Source organism: Sitophilus oryzae, unplaced genomic scaffold (assembly GCF_002938485.1).
Source record: "Sitophilus oryzae breed Bouriz unplaced genomic scaffold, Soryzae_2.0 scaffold_1500_pilon_pilon, whole genome shotgun sequence".
Classification (NCBI taxonomy): domain Eukaryota; kingdom Metazoa; phylum Arthropoda; class Insecta; order Coleoptera; family Curculionidae; genus Sitophilus; species Sitophilus oryzae.
Window position 1 is genome coordinate 2,488,843 of NW_022146171.1, and position 13,564 is coordinate 2,502,406.

General features: G+C 35.4%; 1 protein-coding gene across 1 annotated transcript in view; it reads right to left on the reverse strand.

The window, feature by feature from the left end:
• The window catches only part of LOC115878061 (ABC transporter F family member 4-like), a 38,881-nt gene continuing 25,317 nt past the window's right edge, over positions 1–13,564 (reverse strand). The window contains exons 3-6 of the mRNA XM_030894415.1: positions 11,606–11,946; positions 3,685–5,154; positions 3,234–3,628; positions 1–335 (exon numbers count right to left, since the gene is read on the reverse strand). Of these exons, the coding sequence (XP_030750275.1) occupies positions 95–335; positions 3,234–3,628; positions 3,685–5,154; positions 11,606–11,946 (2,447 nt within the window). The 3' untranslated portion in view covers positions 1–94. The remainder of the gene's footprint in view (positions 336–3,233; positions 3,629–3,684; positions 5,155–11,605; positions 11,947–13,564) is intronic.

Below are 13,564 nucleotides of genomic sequence, written 5' to 3' on the forward strand. Positions count from 1 at the left end.
ATAAACACAAATATTTTAAAATCGACATTCTGTAAGCAACGACATAAATCATCACACATCATTCATTCTCAAATTTCTCTGTAATTTAATTTTGTTAGAACCCGGCGTCGGCATCAAAATCCTTCTCGAATTCCGTTTTTTCTACCATGTACCTTGGCAAAGTTGTATCGAATAATTTACTGTAGACTGGTTTGGTCTCGTGGCTGTAAGCACCTTCTTCATCACCTACGTCAATTTCTTGAGGTGGTTCAGGTTCAGCGTTTGATTTTTTCGATTCGATTCGTTCAGAGTCCGGAGCACTGGCAGATGCTACCGGTTCGCTAGATCTGGGAAACCTTAAACAAAAGTAATATTTTGAGAAAAACTGTATTATACCACTAGAAATAGTAAAAAATATCTCAACATCTGTGGCGGATTCATCTCTTCAAAAAAGTTCTATGGGTATTTTGCCACCTTGCAATGATAATATACCTAATGTCATATTAACAGAACAGTCAACGATTTTTATAGACCTGTTATAGTTTTTTTATAGTATCTGTTAAAAATAACTAAAATGTTCATGAATAGTTGTATTTAGAGATTTTTAATAGTTTTTTTCATTGTTTTTTGTGGATTTTTTATTCCGACGACGGGAAGATACGCTTTTTCAGACATACTTCCCGAAACGTTAAGCATTTTTTTGTCCTTTAGGCAAATTTGTTTATTAGTAAATCACTGTTGCCAAGTTGGCCTCCATCGGATTAACGCCAGCAGTGTTTACAAAAAATAACTATTTTATTTGGTAGATTTCTTATAGTTGCAAGTGGAGAAATACCCATAGAACTTTTTCGAAGGCTAGAAACAGTGATAAGCGAGACTGCAATCTAGCATGCAACACTTTTGCGATTTTCTATTTTTTCGCACATATTTTATTTGCATCTCATGTTTTATGGATAAAAATTTAAAAAAATAATGAAATTTTTAGTTATTTATGCCACCTCCCTATAATTTATGAAATAAAAAATATTAAAAAAAGTTTCTAGGGAACTATTGCCCACGAATATATGATTTAAATAATATTGCCAGCGAATATATGATAATCGAAACCATTCAAATAAATAAATGTGATGTAAAAAGTTTTTTACTTGTTTAAAATTAATTTAATTAATTTATTAATTAATTTACTTAATTTATTGAAAATAATATTTTCCCAACTTTGCATAAAATTTTATTGGAAGCAATGCGAATGCTGTTTCAATATAATATTTTTAAAAATACAAATTTTCATCAGAAAAAGATTGTTTCTTTGTTTAAAGTTTCATTTACATTAGATGACATAATAAGTCGTTTATTTAAGAATTTTCTATATATAGGGTGACCCGAACTGTATTCGGGGAACTTCGGCAGCATATTCTGCAGATAAAAATAAGTAAAAAAGTTCGTATATAAGTCCTAAATTGCTTAGTTTCGAAGATACATATAAATTTCATTTTTATTTCGATTTTTTCCAAATAATTTGTGATGTAATATCAATATTTAGATGAAAATTGGTGTCTGGGAGTTTTTTGACATGAGAAATTTGATTTTGATGTCAATATGAATAGGAGTCATATTAGTAGGTAGGAGGCGCCACCTACATGTGTTTCAATTGTTTTGAAGAGTAATAACTTTTCGTCTGTACCTGTCTAAAACTACTGAGTGGAAAATATACATTTCCGTAATTTTTTACGTGAAAAATGTATCTTAGTAACAATCGCTACAAGCAACCCTTCCCAAGATATTTAGAATGGAATTGGTTAATACATATCATTATCATTATTGACAAAAAATAAACATGTTGAGAACTAGATTGTTATTTGACTGAAATTATAAATTTGGAAAGTTTTTATTTTTTTAAATTAGTCATATTTTTTTGAAAAAATGATGATAAAACAGTTTCTGTTGAATTTTGGTACAAAAACATTTCAAATTTATGATTTCAGTCTAATAACTATTTAGTCAACATGTTTAATTTATGTCAATGATGACAGGTATTGATAAGGTATGATGACAGGTATTGATAATATCGATTCCAAATATCTCGGGAACCATTAGCGGTTTTTACCAAAAGACTTTTCTTACGTAAAAAATGTCGTAAATGTATATCTTTTACTCAGTAGTTTTATACAGGTACAGACGAAAAATAAATAATTTTTAAAGTAAAAAGTCGAAAAAAGAATATTATATAAATTCGAAATAAGAATGAAACTTCAACACCCTATATCTCCGAAACTAAGCATTTTAGGACATACATTTATATGAACTTTTTTACTTATTTTTATCTACAGAATATGCTGCCGAGGAATCCTGAATACAGTTCGGACCACCCTGTAGAAAGGGCCTCTAGTAAAAGCAGTAGACTTTGCAGCAAGACCAAGGCCAAAACCAAGACCAAGACTAGACCCTGCAAGACTAAGACTACTTGTTATTGTCCAAGGCCAAGAGCAAGACTGTGGTATTCTTGGTCTTGGTTTTGCATTTACACATTAATAACTAGAAACGAAAAGCCTAAAAGTATGCACTAAATCTAACTATAGTCTGTCCAGTTAGTGAATACATGACGGTGACAGTGTGTCTGTCATTTTAATTCATAGATAAATAGTATTTTCTGTTATTTTTATTTTGATTGTCGTCTGTCGAAATCTTTCCTAACTCTTTGGATAGATTATAATTCATCAAACCAGTACAAATAGTCAGTACATACTTTTAACACTGACATGATTTTTTTTAATTTTACACATTAAAAAACTCCTAAAAGAGAAGTTTCTAGAATGTAATATCGTTGATTGAAGAAATAAGAGAGATAAGATACGCAACCTTATAGGCGATTTCGTGGCACAAAACCTGTCCGAGATGTAGCTGGCGTTACCGTCAGCCTGTCCGAGATTTAGTTTAGCTCTGCGCCGCTGCGCGCTGATATCATTTACAGCGCAGAGGATAAAGAATACTGTACCGTAGTCCTGCGTAAGTTATGAGTGGTTGAATTAGGGAAAATAAATGTTTTATGCGTTGGCCGCAGAACGATTGGGTGTCTCCACCGTACAGCACTTGAGACGTAAGGGGAAATCAAATCAGTCTTGTCACAAATTTGCCCATTAGGTTGCGTATCTTCCCAATTCTTTCAATCAACAGTAATATCCGGAAACTGTCAGGCGAATCTTTTTACACATATCTTTAAAAAAATTAATATACTATTAAAGAGTTTTTAAAGGTACCTATGTCTTGGTTGATCTAACGGTACTATAAACTTATGCAATTCCGATCCTGCACCACTCAAATCAGCCAACGGCAATGGAGTGGTAACTTTCTTGAAGAACCTCTTCTTCTTGGTTTTCTCAGAGGCCAAAGGCAGCACTGTATCTAGAGGTTGTTCCGTTTGAGGTTGGACTTTAGACTCTTCAGGTTCCTCCTCATCTGATGCCCTTTTGGGATCTTTAAGCCTCTGGACCTCGTGGTACGCTAGATGGGTTGCTTTCGGTTTGCTTTCGGCAATGTACATGCACTCTTCGTGTTGAACTTTGTTACTGTCGACGCACAGGAAGCAGGTCATTCCATTCTTTTCTGCTTTTTTACAATTCGTACGGTCTTTTTTAGCAAATTCAGCCAGAACCTAAAATAATTCGAACAAATTATAATTTGAAATGTATTTCAAGGTTTTTTACTTACTTCTTCTACTTCTTGTTTCTTGGACGATGGCTCGCTATGTTGTTCTTCGTTGTTCGATTCAGAAGTTTTATGTAACTCGGGGAAAAGCTTGTAATGATACTCATCAAAAGATTCTTCGTCATCTTCTTCTTCCACGGGTCTTTGATTACTATTACTCTTTATACTCTCAGCAAAATGTTCCGGAATATTATACGGACTATCGTCTACAAGTTGCTTGTTTTTGCTATTTTTAGCGGTGTCATAGCTATAATAAGGATAATCGTAACCAGACTCTTCTTTTTTCTTCTTCTTACCATCATCTGATTCTTCTCCGTCGTCTTCTTCTTCGTCATCTTCTTCAGATTCCGGAGCAGCTTCAGTTTCTTCAACACTCGTACCTGCTGCTTCAAGTTCAGGAATATCTTCTACAACGGCTTTGCTTTTAGTTGCGCTAGCATATTCTCCAGCTGAAGTTTCTTCTCCCTCTCCACCAGATTCTTCTTTTTCACCATCATCACCACTGTTTTCCTTTGTCACTGTTTTACTTTCTTCAGGTTCATCATCGCTATCGTATTTCTTTTCGGCTACGTAAGCGTATTTATGTTCTTTAGGAGCGGAGGTGTAAGAGCATTGTTCGAAGTTACCTCCAGTTTTTTCATCTCTGCACACAGTGCAAGTGGCACCTTCACGTTCGACCTTCTGGCAAGCTCCTGGCACCTTCAGAAGCTCAGAACTCTGGCTTTCTGAGTAGCTTTCATAATCATCGGGGCCATAGGGTTTGTAATGGAAATCTTTATCTCTTTCACTTCCTGCAGCTTCTTGTTCTTTTTCGAAATCGGCATAGTATTTCTTGCTTCGTTCTGAGATCTCAAAATATGGGTCATCGGAATAAGAGCCTTTTCTTCCTGGAGATCTTTTATACCTGTATCTACCAGAATCCTCTGATGGTACAGAGTACTTCATGGAGCTGGAAGAGTAATTATTGACTGGATCATCGCTCTCTGAATAGGAACATTGAGTAAATTTAGCTTTGTTAGCAGCGTCTTCACATACAAAGCAGTTCATACCGTCACCGTGCTCAGGAGAATGTATCTTTCTACAGTTTTCAGGAGCATCTTCAGTAGATTGTACCTGTCCATCTCTAGGTTTCGATTTCGGTTCGGGTTTCTTATTGACTCTAGCTAAGGCTTCGCGATATTTGCTTTGTAGAGCTTCGTAATCTACAGTAACCGGGTGAAGGTTGTATTTCTCTACAGGGTGAACTGTGGTGGTAGGGATTTTCAGTGCTGCCAAGTAACCGGCGGCCGATGGATAGTTTTGGGATACTGTAGATGAGGATTTACCGGTATTGTAATCGACGTCTTTACCACTGTAGTATCTGGGTTTGGGTTTGGTTTGGTCGATTTGTTCCTCAGTTTGGCGCAGCAGGTCAAACGCGTCGTAGGAGTCTTTGAAACCGTCAAAACCAGGACGGGCGTCAGTTACTCTGTACTATAAAAAGAAAAAAAGAAAGTATAAATAATATAAAAAACGGTATATATGTCAAGTAAATTTAAGAACAACGCTTAAAAATACAGATTTTTTAGAACACATAACATAATTAAAAATTAAAAACAAGCGGAAAACCATATATAATAAATGTATTTTGGTTTTACCTCATTCAGTAATTGTGACCGGGTTGTACGAGCCTAACAACTATATGTTGGGACAAGGTCATATTATGGAATTATTGCCCTGGTTTTTCAAAATGACTGAAAAATATATGTTTAATTTTTCAAATATAAACATAGCCATATATCCTAAACAACTTGACAATATTTTTATGAATTTGTAAATCAATCCATATTTACAGTAGCGGATTTTGTTCATAAAAGGACAAATTTGCTGACAACTAAATGTTGGGACAAGTATTTTTAAATTATTAATATCATCATAGGCGGCTTTGCTATAAACGTCACAAATGTCGCAAACTGTTTATTTCATCATTGACAGCTTGTAAGTGACTCGATACTTTGAGTAGTGAGATTTACTGTAAGAAATTTAAATTTTTTTAATTTTCAATTTTGTTAATTTAATCCAAAGTAGTGGTCCGTGGAAAAGCTACAAATCACAAACTAGGCGAAATTATCAATCGTCAATACAGTACGGGAAAAACAATTCGAAACATTTCTGATGATTTAAGTATTCCAAAAACCACGGTATTTAATATAATAAAAAAATACGGCGAATCTGCCAACGTAGACGTTAGAGGTAAAAGTTCGGGAAGGCCAAAAGTTGTATCTCAGAGAGATTTACGAAATTTAGTAAAAATTTGCAAGTACTCTACCCGCGAAGTAACAGTTAAATGGAATACTGTAACTGGTTTAAATATATCAAGAGAATGTTGCCGAAAATATATCCTCAAATGCGGTCTGGGGTTTTACAAGGTAAACTTTATTTTGTGTGGATAATCAATTACCTGAAGATTATTGATACAAATTCTTATTTAAGCCAAAGAAAAACCGCTACTGACAGAAATTCAAATAAAAATAATCGCTAAGAAATAAAAAATCGCTAGGATTGGGCAAAATCTAAATTATCGTGGACACAAAATGAATGGAATAAGGTCATATTTAGCGATGAGTCTAAATTTTATGTTTACGTGGGAGATCATCGAAAACGAATAATACGAAATAAAGCAGAAGCCTTTCATAAAGATTGCTTAAAAAGGGTTGTTAAATTTCCTAAGGGGATTATGGTTTGGAGTTGCATGTCAGCAAGAGGTTTGGGCAAATTAAATTTTATAGATGGTACTGTTAACGCCCAAAAATATCAACATATTGAAGAATTTTGGTTTTTCGGGTTATTAGGCCGTCGTCGGTTAGAATTGCTTCCTAACGTTTCGCTAGCACGAGTGGCTAGCATCTTCAGAGGTGTGTTTGCTCCGATTGCTCACACTAGACTCTAGTCTAGTGTGAGCAATCGGAGCAAACACACCTCTGAAGATGCTAGCCACTCGTGCTAGCGAAACGTTAGGAAGCAATTCTAACCGACGACGGCCTAATAACCCGAAAAACCAAAATTCTTCAAACGATGGCCGCGAAAGCCTAAACTACTACATATCAACATATTCTTGAGACCTCACTTTTGCCTAGTGCTCAAGAATTGTTTCCAAACGAAGACTATATTTTCCAACAAGATGGAGCATCGTGCCATTCAGCAAGATCAACTAAAAATTGGTTCGGTAATAATAATATAAAAGTTCTATCCCATCCTTCAAGTACTCCGGACCTCATTGTTATAGAAACTGTGTGGCATAAAATGAAGAAATATTTAAGAAACCACCCTCAACGAACAATTTTTGATTTGCGGACAAAACTGCAGGAAATTTGGGATATTTTTCTCCTCAAATGTGCCAATCTTTGGTAAATACAATGCCCTTAAGAGTTCAGGCAGTTGTTAAGGCGAGAAGTGATGTAACTCCGTATTAAACAAATTTCTTATTGTGCTGTCCCAATATATAGTTGTCAGCAAATTTGGCTTGATTTTGCCAAAATAAGCTATTATCAAAAGTGATTTGTTTGCAAAGTTATAAAAATATAGTAAAATTGTCTAGATCATGTTTGAATTTAGAATAATAAACAAAATAAATTGAGTCGTTTTAACAAATTACTATTTTTATTGCAAAAAAAGACCTTGTCCCAACATATAGTTGTTAGGGCTCGTAATTATTAATTTGAAGTTTGACTTCAGGTCATGTCAGTTTAATTGAACGTCAACGGTTTACATAAGACATATCCGAAAAAATCTCAAGTGTTCTTCAATTGTATTCAGATATTTTAAATATACAGGGTGGTCCCAACTGTATTCCGAATAACGGAAGCATATTCTGCAGATAAAAATAAGTAAAAAACTTCATATAAATGTATGTCCTACAATGCTTAGTTTCGGAGATATAGGGTGTAGAAGTTCAATTTATTTCGATTATTTCCAAATAATTTCTGAGGTAAAGTCAATATTTGGATGAAAATTGGTGTCTGGGAGTTTTTTGACATGGGAAATTTGATTTTGGTGTTAATATGACTCGTATATGTAAAGGGCACCACCTACATGTGTTTTAACTCTTTTGAAGAGTAATAACTTTTTGTCTGCACCTGTTAAAAAACTACTAAGTAAAAAATATACATTTCCGGAACTTTTTACGAAAAAAATGTCTTGGTAAAAATCGCTACGAGCAACCGTTCCCAAGATATTTAGAATGGAATAGTCAATACATGTCATGTCATTATTGACAAAAATAGAAATGCTGAGTAGATAGGACTGAAATGATAAATTCGGAAACTTTTTTTTATTATTATTTTTTTTTAATTAATCATCATTTTTTCTTCGAAAACAGTTCAACTTTTGGCACAAAACCATTTCAAATTTATGATTTCAGTCTAATAATTATTTAGTTAACATGTTTAATTTATATCATTGATGAAGGTATTTATAATTTCGATTTCAAATATTTCGAGAACCATTGCTCGTAGCGATTTTTACCAAAAGATATATTTCACTCAGTAGTTTTCTACAGGTACAGACAAAAAGTTTTTACTCTTAAAACAAGTTAAAAAATATGTAGGTGGCGCCCTCTACAACTAGGAGTCATATTGACATCAAAATCAAATTTCTCATGTCAAAAAGCTTCCAAACACCAATTTTCATCCAAATATTGACGTTACTTTCATATGAAACAGCTCTAATGCATAATTTAATTTCTTCAACTTGAGTTATGATACAAACAATAAAGAACGAATTTGTAATAAATCTCCAATCTGTGGATTTGTTTAGCCTAAGTAAAGAACAAGGGCATTAAGTTCGCAAAGGTAACAAAAAGGCAGGTGAAAGGCCATTCAATGCCATTCATAGGCCCAGAACCCTTCTACAGAGCTGCAAAAGCCACAAGAATTGCCACAAAAAGAGCACGAAGGCGACAAGGGTTAGATAACGAAACAGCAGATGAAATGGCCAAATAATGCTAATCAATGCCATTTCTAGGCCCGAACCCTTCTGCGGCGTTGCAAAACCAATCACGAAAATGGCCACAAAACAATGAGTGGCCAAAAATCTCTAGGATAAGACAAGGCAGAAAAAGGAGAAAAAAAGTCATAGTAGAACATTCGCCAAAATTTACGGCAGACTTGATAATCAGAGACAGAGTCAGTCAAATTGTAATCTGAATAGTCATCTAAGGCTGATGTGACTGAGAGAACACATTTTATATACAGTTTGAACAAGTTCAGTGGAAAAAACATATTAAGAAAAACCTCCAGAAAAAAAGAAACAAAGTAACATTTTCAATAGATTAAAAAAGCCGAAGTAATTATTAAAAAAAACTAAATCTAGAAAAAAAAATTGGCGCCGGGAGGCACGTATAGCCGCCCATACTAAAATATGTTAATATCTCAAAAACTGCGACTTTGACTGATTTTGATGTTATTACAAATTTTGTTGCAAATATTATTCCTAATCTTAATTTGAAAACCGCGTTTCGCTAGCTACTGTAATTTTGGAGTTACGACTTTTTAAAATTTTTAACCCCCTTCCATACCTCCTTACCAACCCTCCACCCCCACCAAAAGCTAATGGCCAGATTCTCGGGTGCCATAATATTTTTGTGCCAAATTTGGTTAAAATCGGTTTAGCGGTTTTTGAGTTATCGTGTTACAGACGGACAGACGGACAGACGGACAGACGGACACACGGACACACGGACACACGGACACACGGACACACGGACACACGGACAGACGGACACACGGACACACGGACACACGGACACACGGACACACGGACACACGGACACACGGACACACGGACACACGGACACACGGACACACGGACACACGGACAGACGGACAGGCGGACAGGCGGACAGGCGGACAGGCGGACAGGCGGACAGGCGGACAGGCGGACAGGCGGACAGACGGACAGACGGACAGACGGACAGACGGACAGACGGACAGACGGACAGACGGACAGACGGACAGACGGACAGACGGACAGACGGACAGACGGACAGACGGACAGACGGACAGACGGACAGACGGACAGACGGACAGACGGACAGACGGACAGACGGACAGACGGGCAGACGGGCAGACGGGCAGACGGGCAGACGGGCAGACGGGCAGACGGGCAGACGGGCAGACGGGCAGACGGGCAGACGGGCAGACGGGCAGGCGGACAGGCGGACAGGCGGACAGGCGGACAGGCGGACAGGCGGACAGGCGGACAGGCGGACAGGCGGACAGGCGGACAGGCGGACAGGCTGACAGGCTGACAGACGGACAGACGGACAGACGGACAGACGGACAGGCGGACAGGCGGACAGACGGACAGACGGACAGACGGACAGACGGACAGACGGACAGACGGACAGACGGACAGACGGACAGACGGACAGACGGACAGACGGACAGACGGACAGACGGACAGACGGACAGACGGACAGACGGACAGACGGACAGACGGACAGACGGACAGACGGACAGACGGATAGACGGACAGACGGACAGACAGACAGACAGACAGACAGACACCATGAAAATAGTTTGTATTTAGGACATTTATGACCCAAATAACTGGTTTTGAATGAAATTAATAGCCTACCATACCTATTGGTATGATCGGCTAAAAATGGAACTAAGAAAGTAAAGGATATGAAATTAATATTAGATTGTTAATAAAAATAAACAATAAATAATTATTGTCCATTATTTTAACATTGTTACTCGTTTGATAAAGATTGTTTTTGTCTTTAAAAAGTAGAGTTGGTTGGATTTTTCATAAATAGGTACTGCAATCTTTTTGTATTTTGATTAAACTCAAAAAAATATTTTATACTACACTAACTGTTTACTCCTTTTTTTTTATGAAAACAGACACTTATGTTTTCTGATAATAGTAAAACATCACAGTTTAAAACCTCAAAAAATGAAGTATTTTTAAAACTAGAGTAAATTATATGCCTTCATCGTTTAAGGTTGTTATTTATATATTTTCACGTATGTAGAAGTAGACAGACGCTAGAAATAGATGTTCAGTTAAGCTCATTAGAACGAAACTTCAAATCTCACTTAATTTTAATATATCACATATAGGAATTTTTGGATTTTATTAAAAATTACAAGGCTTTTATTATTACAGCAACAAAACAAATAAAAAAATTCATTATAGTATCGGAACCTTTGGTGTTGTGTTACAACAGTAAAACAAAACACTAATTCACCGCAATACTGGACGCTCGTTTCGCTAAACACCAAAACACTTTGCTTTTAACACTGGACTCTCGTTTCGCTAACCATCAGTTTTTATGATCTGCTGATGATGCTAAGCTGGTTAAGGAAACGCGCGTCCAGTGTTAAAAGTAAAGTGTTTAATGGAAATTAGCGCACTTGTAGTGGTTAAGGCCTTTTTATGCTTGTGTATACTAAGTATGTTATATTTTAAAATATTTTATTGTGGGGAATTAGTGTTTTATTTTGCCAAAAAATGTTCATTTAAAAATAATTAAATAAACTAATAAAGCCAATTATACAGTTGAAATTTTTGACTATGTTTAAGTTTTGTTCTAGTTGTTTTAGATTTAATTGATTGTTTTCTAATTTTATTTTTAACTTTTAATTTTTATTTTTACATAATTATTTAAAAATTTCAAATAGTTTTTTTTTAAATTAACGCAAAAAGGCATAAAATATTGTTTTAAAATCCGATGGCCACATAAAATTTTACATTTAAGAAAAAAGATTGCACTAATGCAGTCCCGAATTTTTAAATACAAAAGGTGGCAACCCTGATTCACACAGTTATTGGTTTTTAATTTATTTCTTTTCACTTCAGTTATAAATTCAAACCAAGTTTACTCCCATCTTATTAATTACTTATTAAACAGTATTATGTAGTATTAGGCTATAATTACTTTCTTAGGTGCCTTTCCTTTTTTCTTCAACGGTGGAGGAATGGTCTCGACATCATCCTTACTCGAAGCCTGCTCTCCATCATCTTCCTTGAAGAAAGTCACAGGTACAGGAATTTGATGGCTGATATAATGAGGACCAGGCCTAATCTGGCTCTGCTCAGCTTGCTGTTTCTTTTCATCATTATCGTAATACTCAGCTCTTTGAGGATCGGAAGCTGACTCGGCTGTCTTTTCGAAGAACGCCTTCCTTAAGTGCTGGAATGGATCGGGATTGACTGGTTTTTTACTAGCAACTTTCTTTTTTTGGTCTGAAGATGCTGATTCCTCTGGCGAATCAAACTCTGCAAATATATTATGTTATTTTTATTGAATAAAAAGGCTGAGGAAGAAGTTTACTATTACTACAATTATTACTACTACTACTATTATTTACTATTTTAATATTCATGCATTAGAAACGGAAATGAAACAAGGCGGAGGAATGGTCATTTCAGTTTTGTTTGTACCCATCTCTATCTCGTCATTCTTTTATTTCCGGTGCTCTCTTTGATGTAAATTGTGATTTTTTGTTTTTGTTTTGTTATGATTATGTACACCTTATGAATACGAGTATATAAGTCTATCCAAAAAGAGGATCTATGACAGTAACAATTGTAGTACAACAAAAATAGTGTATCTAACTTTGGTGGGTCAACCGTTTCTCCTGAAAATTGGTACTGTAATAATAAAGTAAATTTACGACACATTTTAATGCCAAAGCGAATGGCGATTGTGAAAAATTCCGTAACAACTCTGAAATGGTACTTTCCATTAAGGTAAAGAGTACGACTGATGGTACTTCTTGTATCCTTACAGATACAGTAATTTCAACAAATGTTATAAAAAGCTACAAATTTTTTACATAAAAGAGGAGCTCTTCGTTTAGTTCGAAAAGGTGAACGGTTTTCAAGATATTATAAACAACGCTTTATTGTACAGGGTGGCTCGAATTCGACGCTCATCATTGGGATTTCGGAAACCGTAAGAGATACAGGATCGGTTAAATGGAAGCAAAGTTGGGCAATTTGATGCTCAATAAAATGCCGTATTGTATTTTTATTTTTTATTTTTTTGCATAAAATATTCTGGTGATGGAATTTTCTGTACGAAACATCGGCAAATATCAAGGTGAGTATATATAGTGTTTTAAGAGTGATGAAAGTATTTAATTAAATTTAAAAAAAATCAGGTCCGTTTTTAAAAAAAATAAGTTGATGATGGTCGCCAGAAGCTGAAACGTCAGAGTCAATATTTAATCACACAGAGTTATAGTGCAGAAAAAGTGGCCATGAAAATGTGTTTTTGGTTTTAAGTTATCTTAACAAATAAAGCCAGGAAACAATAGAAAACAAAATTGAAAATTCCGTGTTTTTTTTTTCGAATATATTCGGAAGTATTCGGAATTTTTCAAAATGCAATACGACATTTTATTGGGCATCAAATTGCGCAACTTTGCCTCCATTTAACCGATCCTGTATCTCTTACGGTTTCCGAAATCCCAATGTAGAGCGTCGTATTCGAGCCACCCTGTCCAAAAAGCCAAAATACCTTCATCGACAAAGCATTTACAAAACAAACAATTGCACAAAAAATATGCAAATAATAAAAAATATCATACAATACAAATCATACAATTCAAAAAAAATTGCGTCATTAAAATTAGTACATTAATACATGGAGATTGCAGAACACAAAAAAGGCTTATCATTTAAGAGTCATAATATATTAAATACTAGACTTTTAACCAGTGTATGAGTGATCAAAATTTTAAAATTCAAAATTATTCATGACTAAACATCAACAAAAAAGTCGTTTACCAGTAAGCAGTAATCTCTCTCCAGTAAGTATGATTTCAGAGCGTTGCGAAATGCGGGAAAGAATGAAAGCGACTGATGGTCGCCAGGTATTTAAAGGCAGATG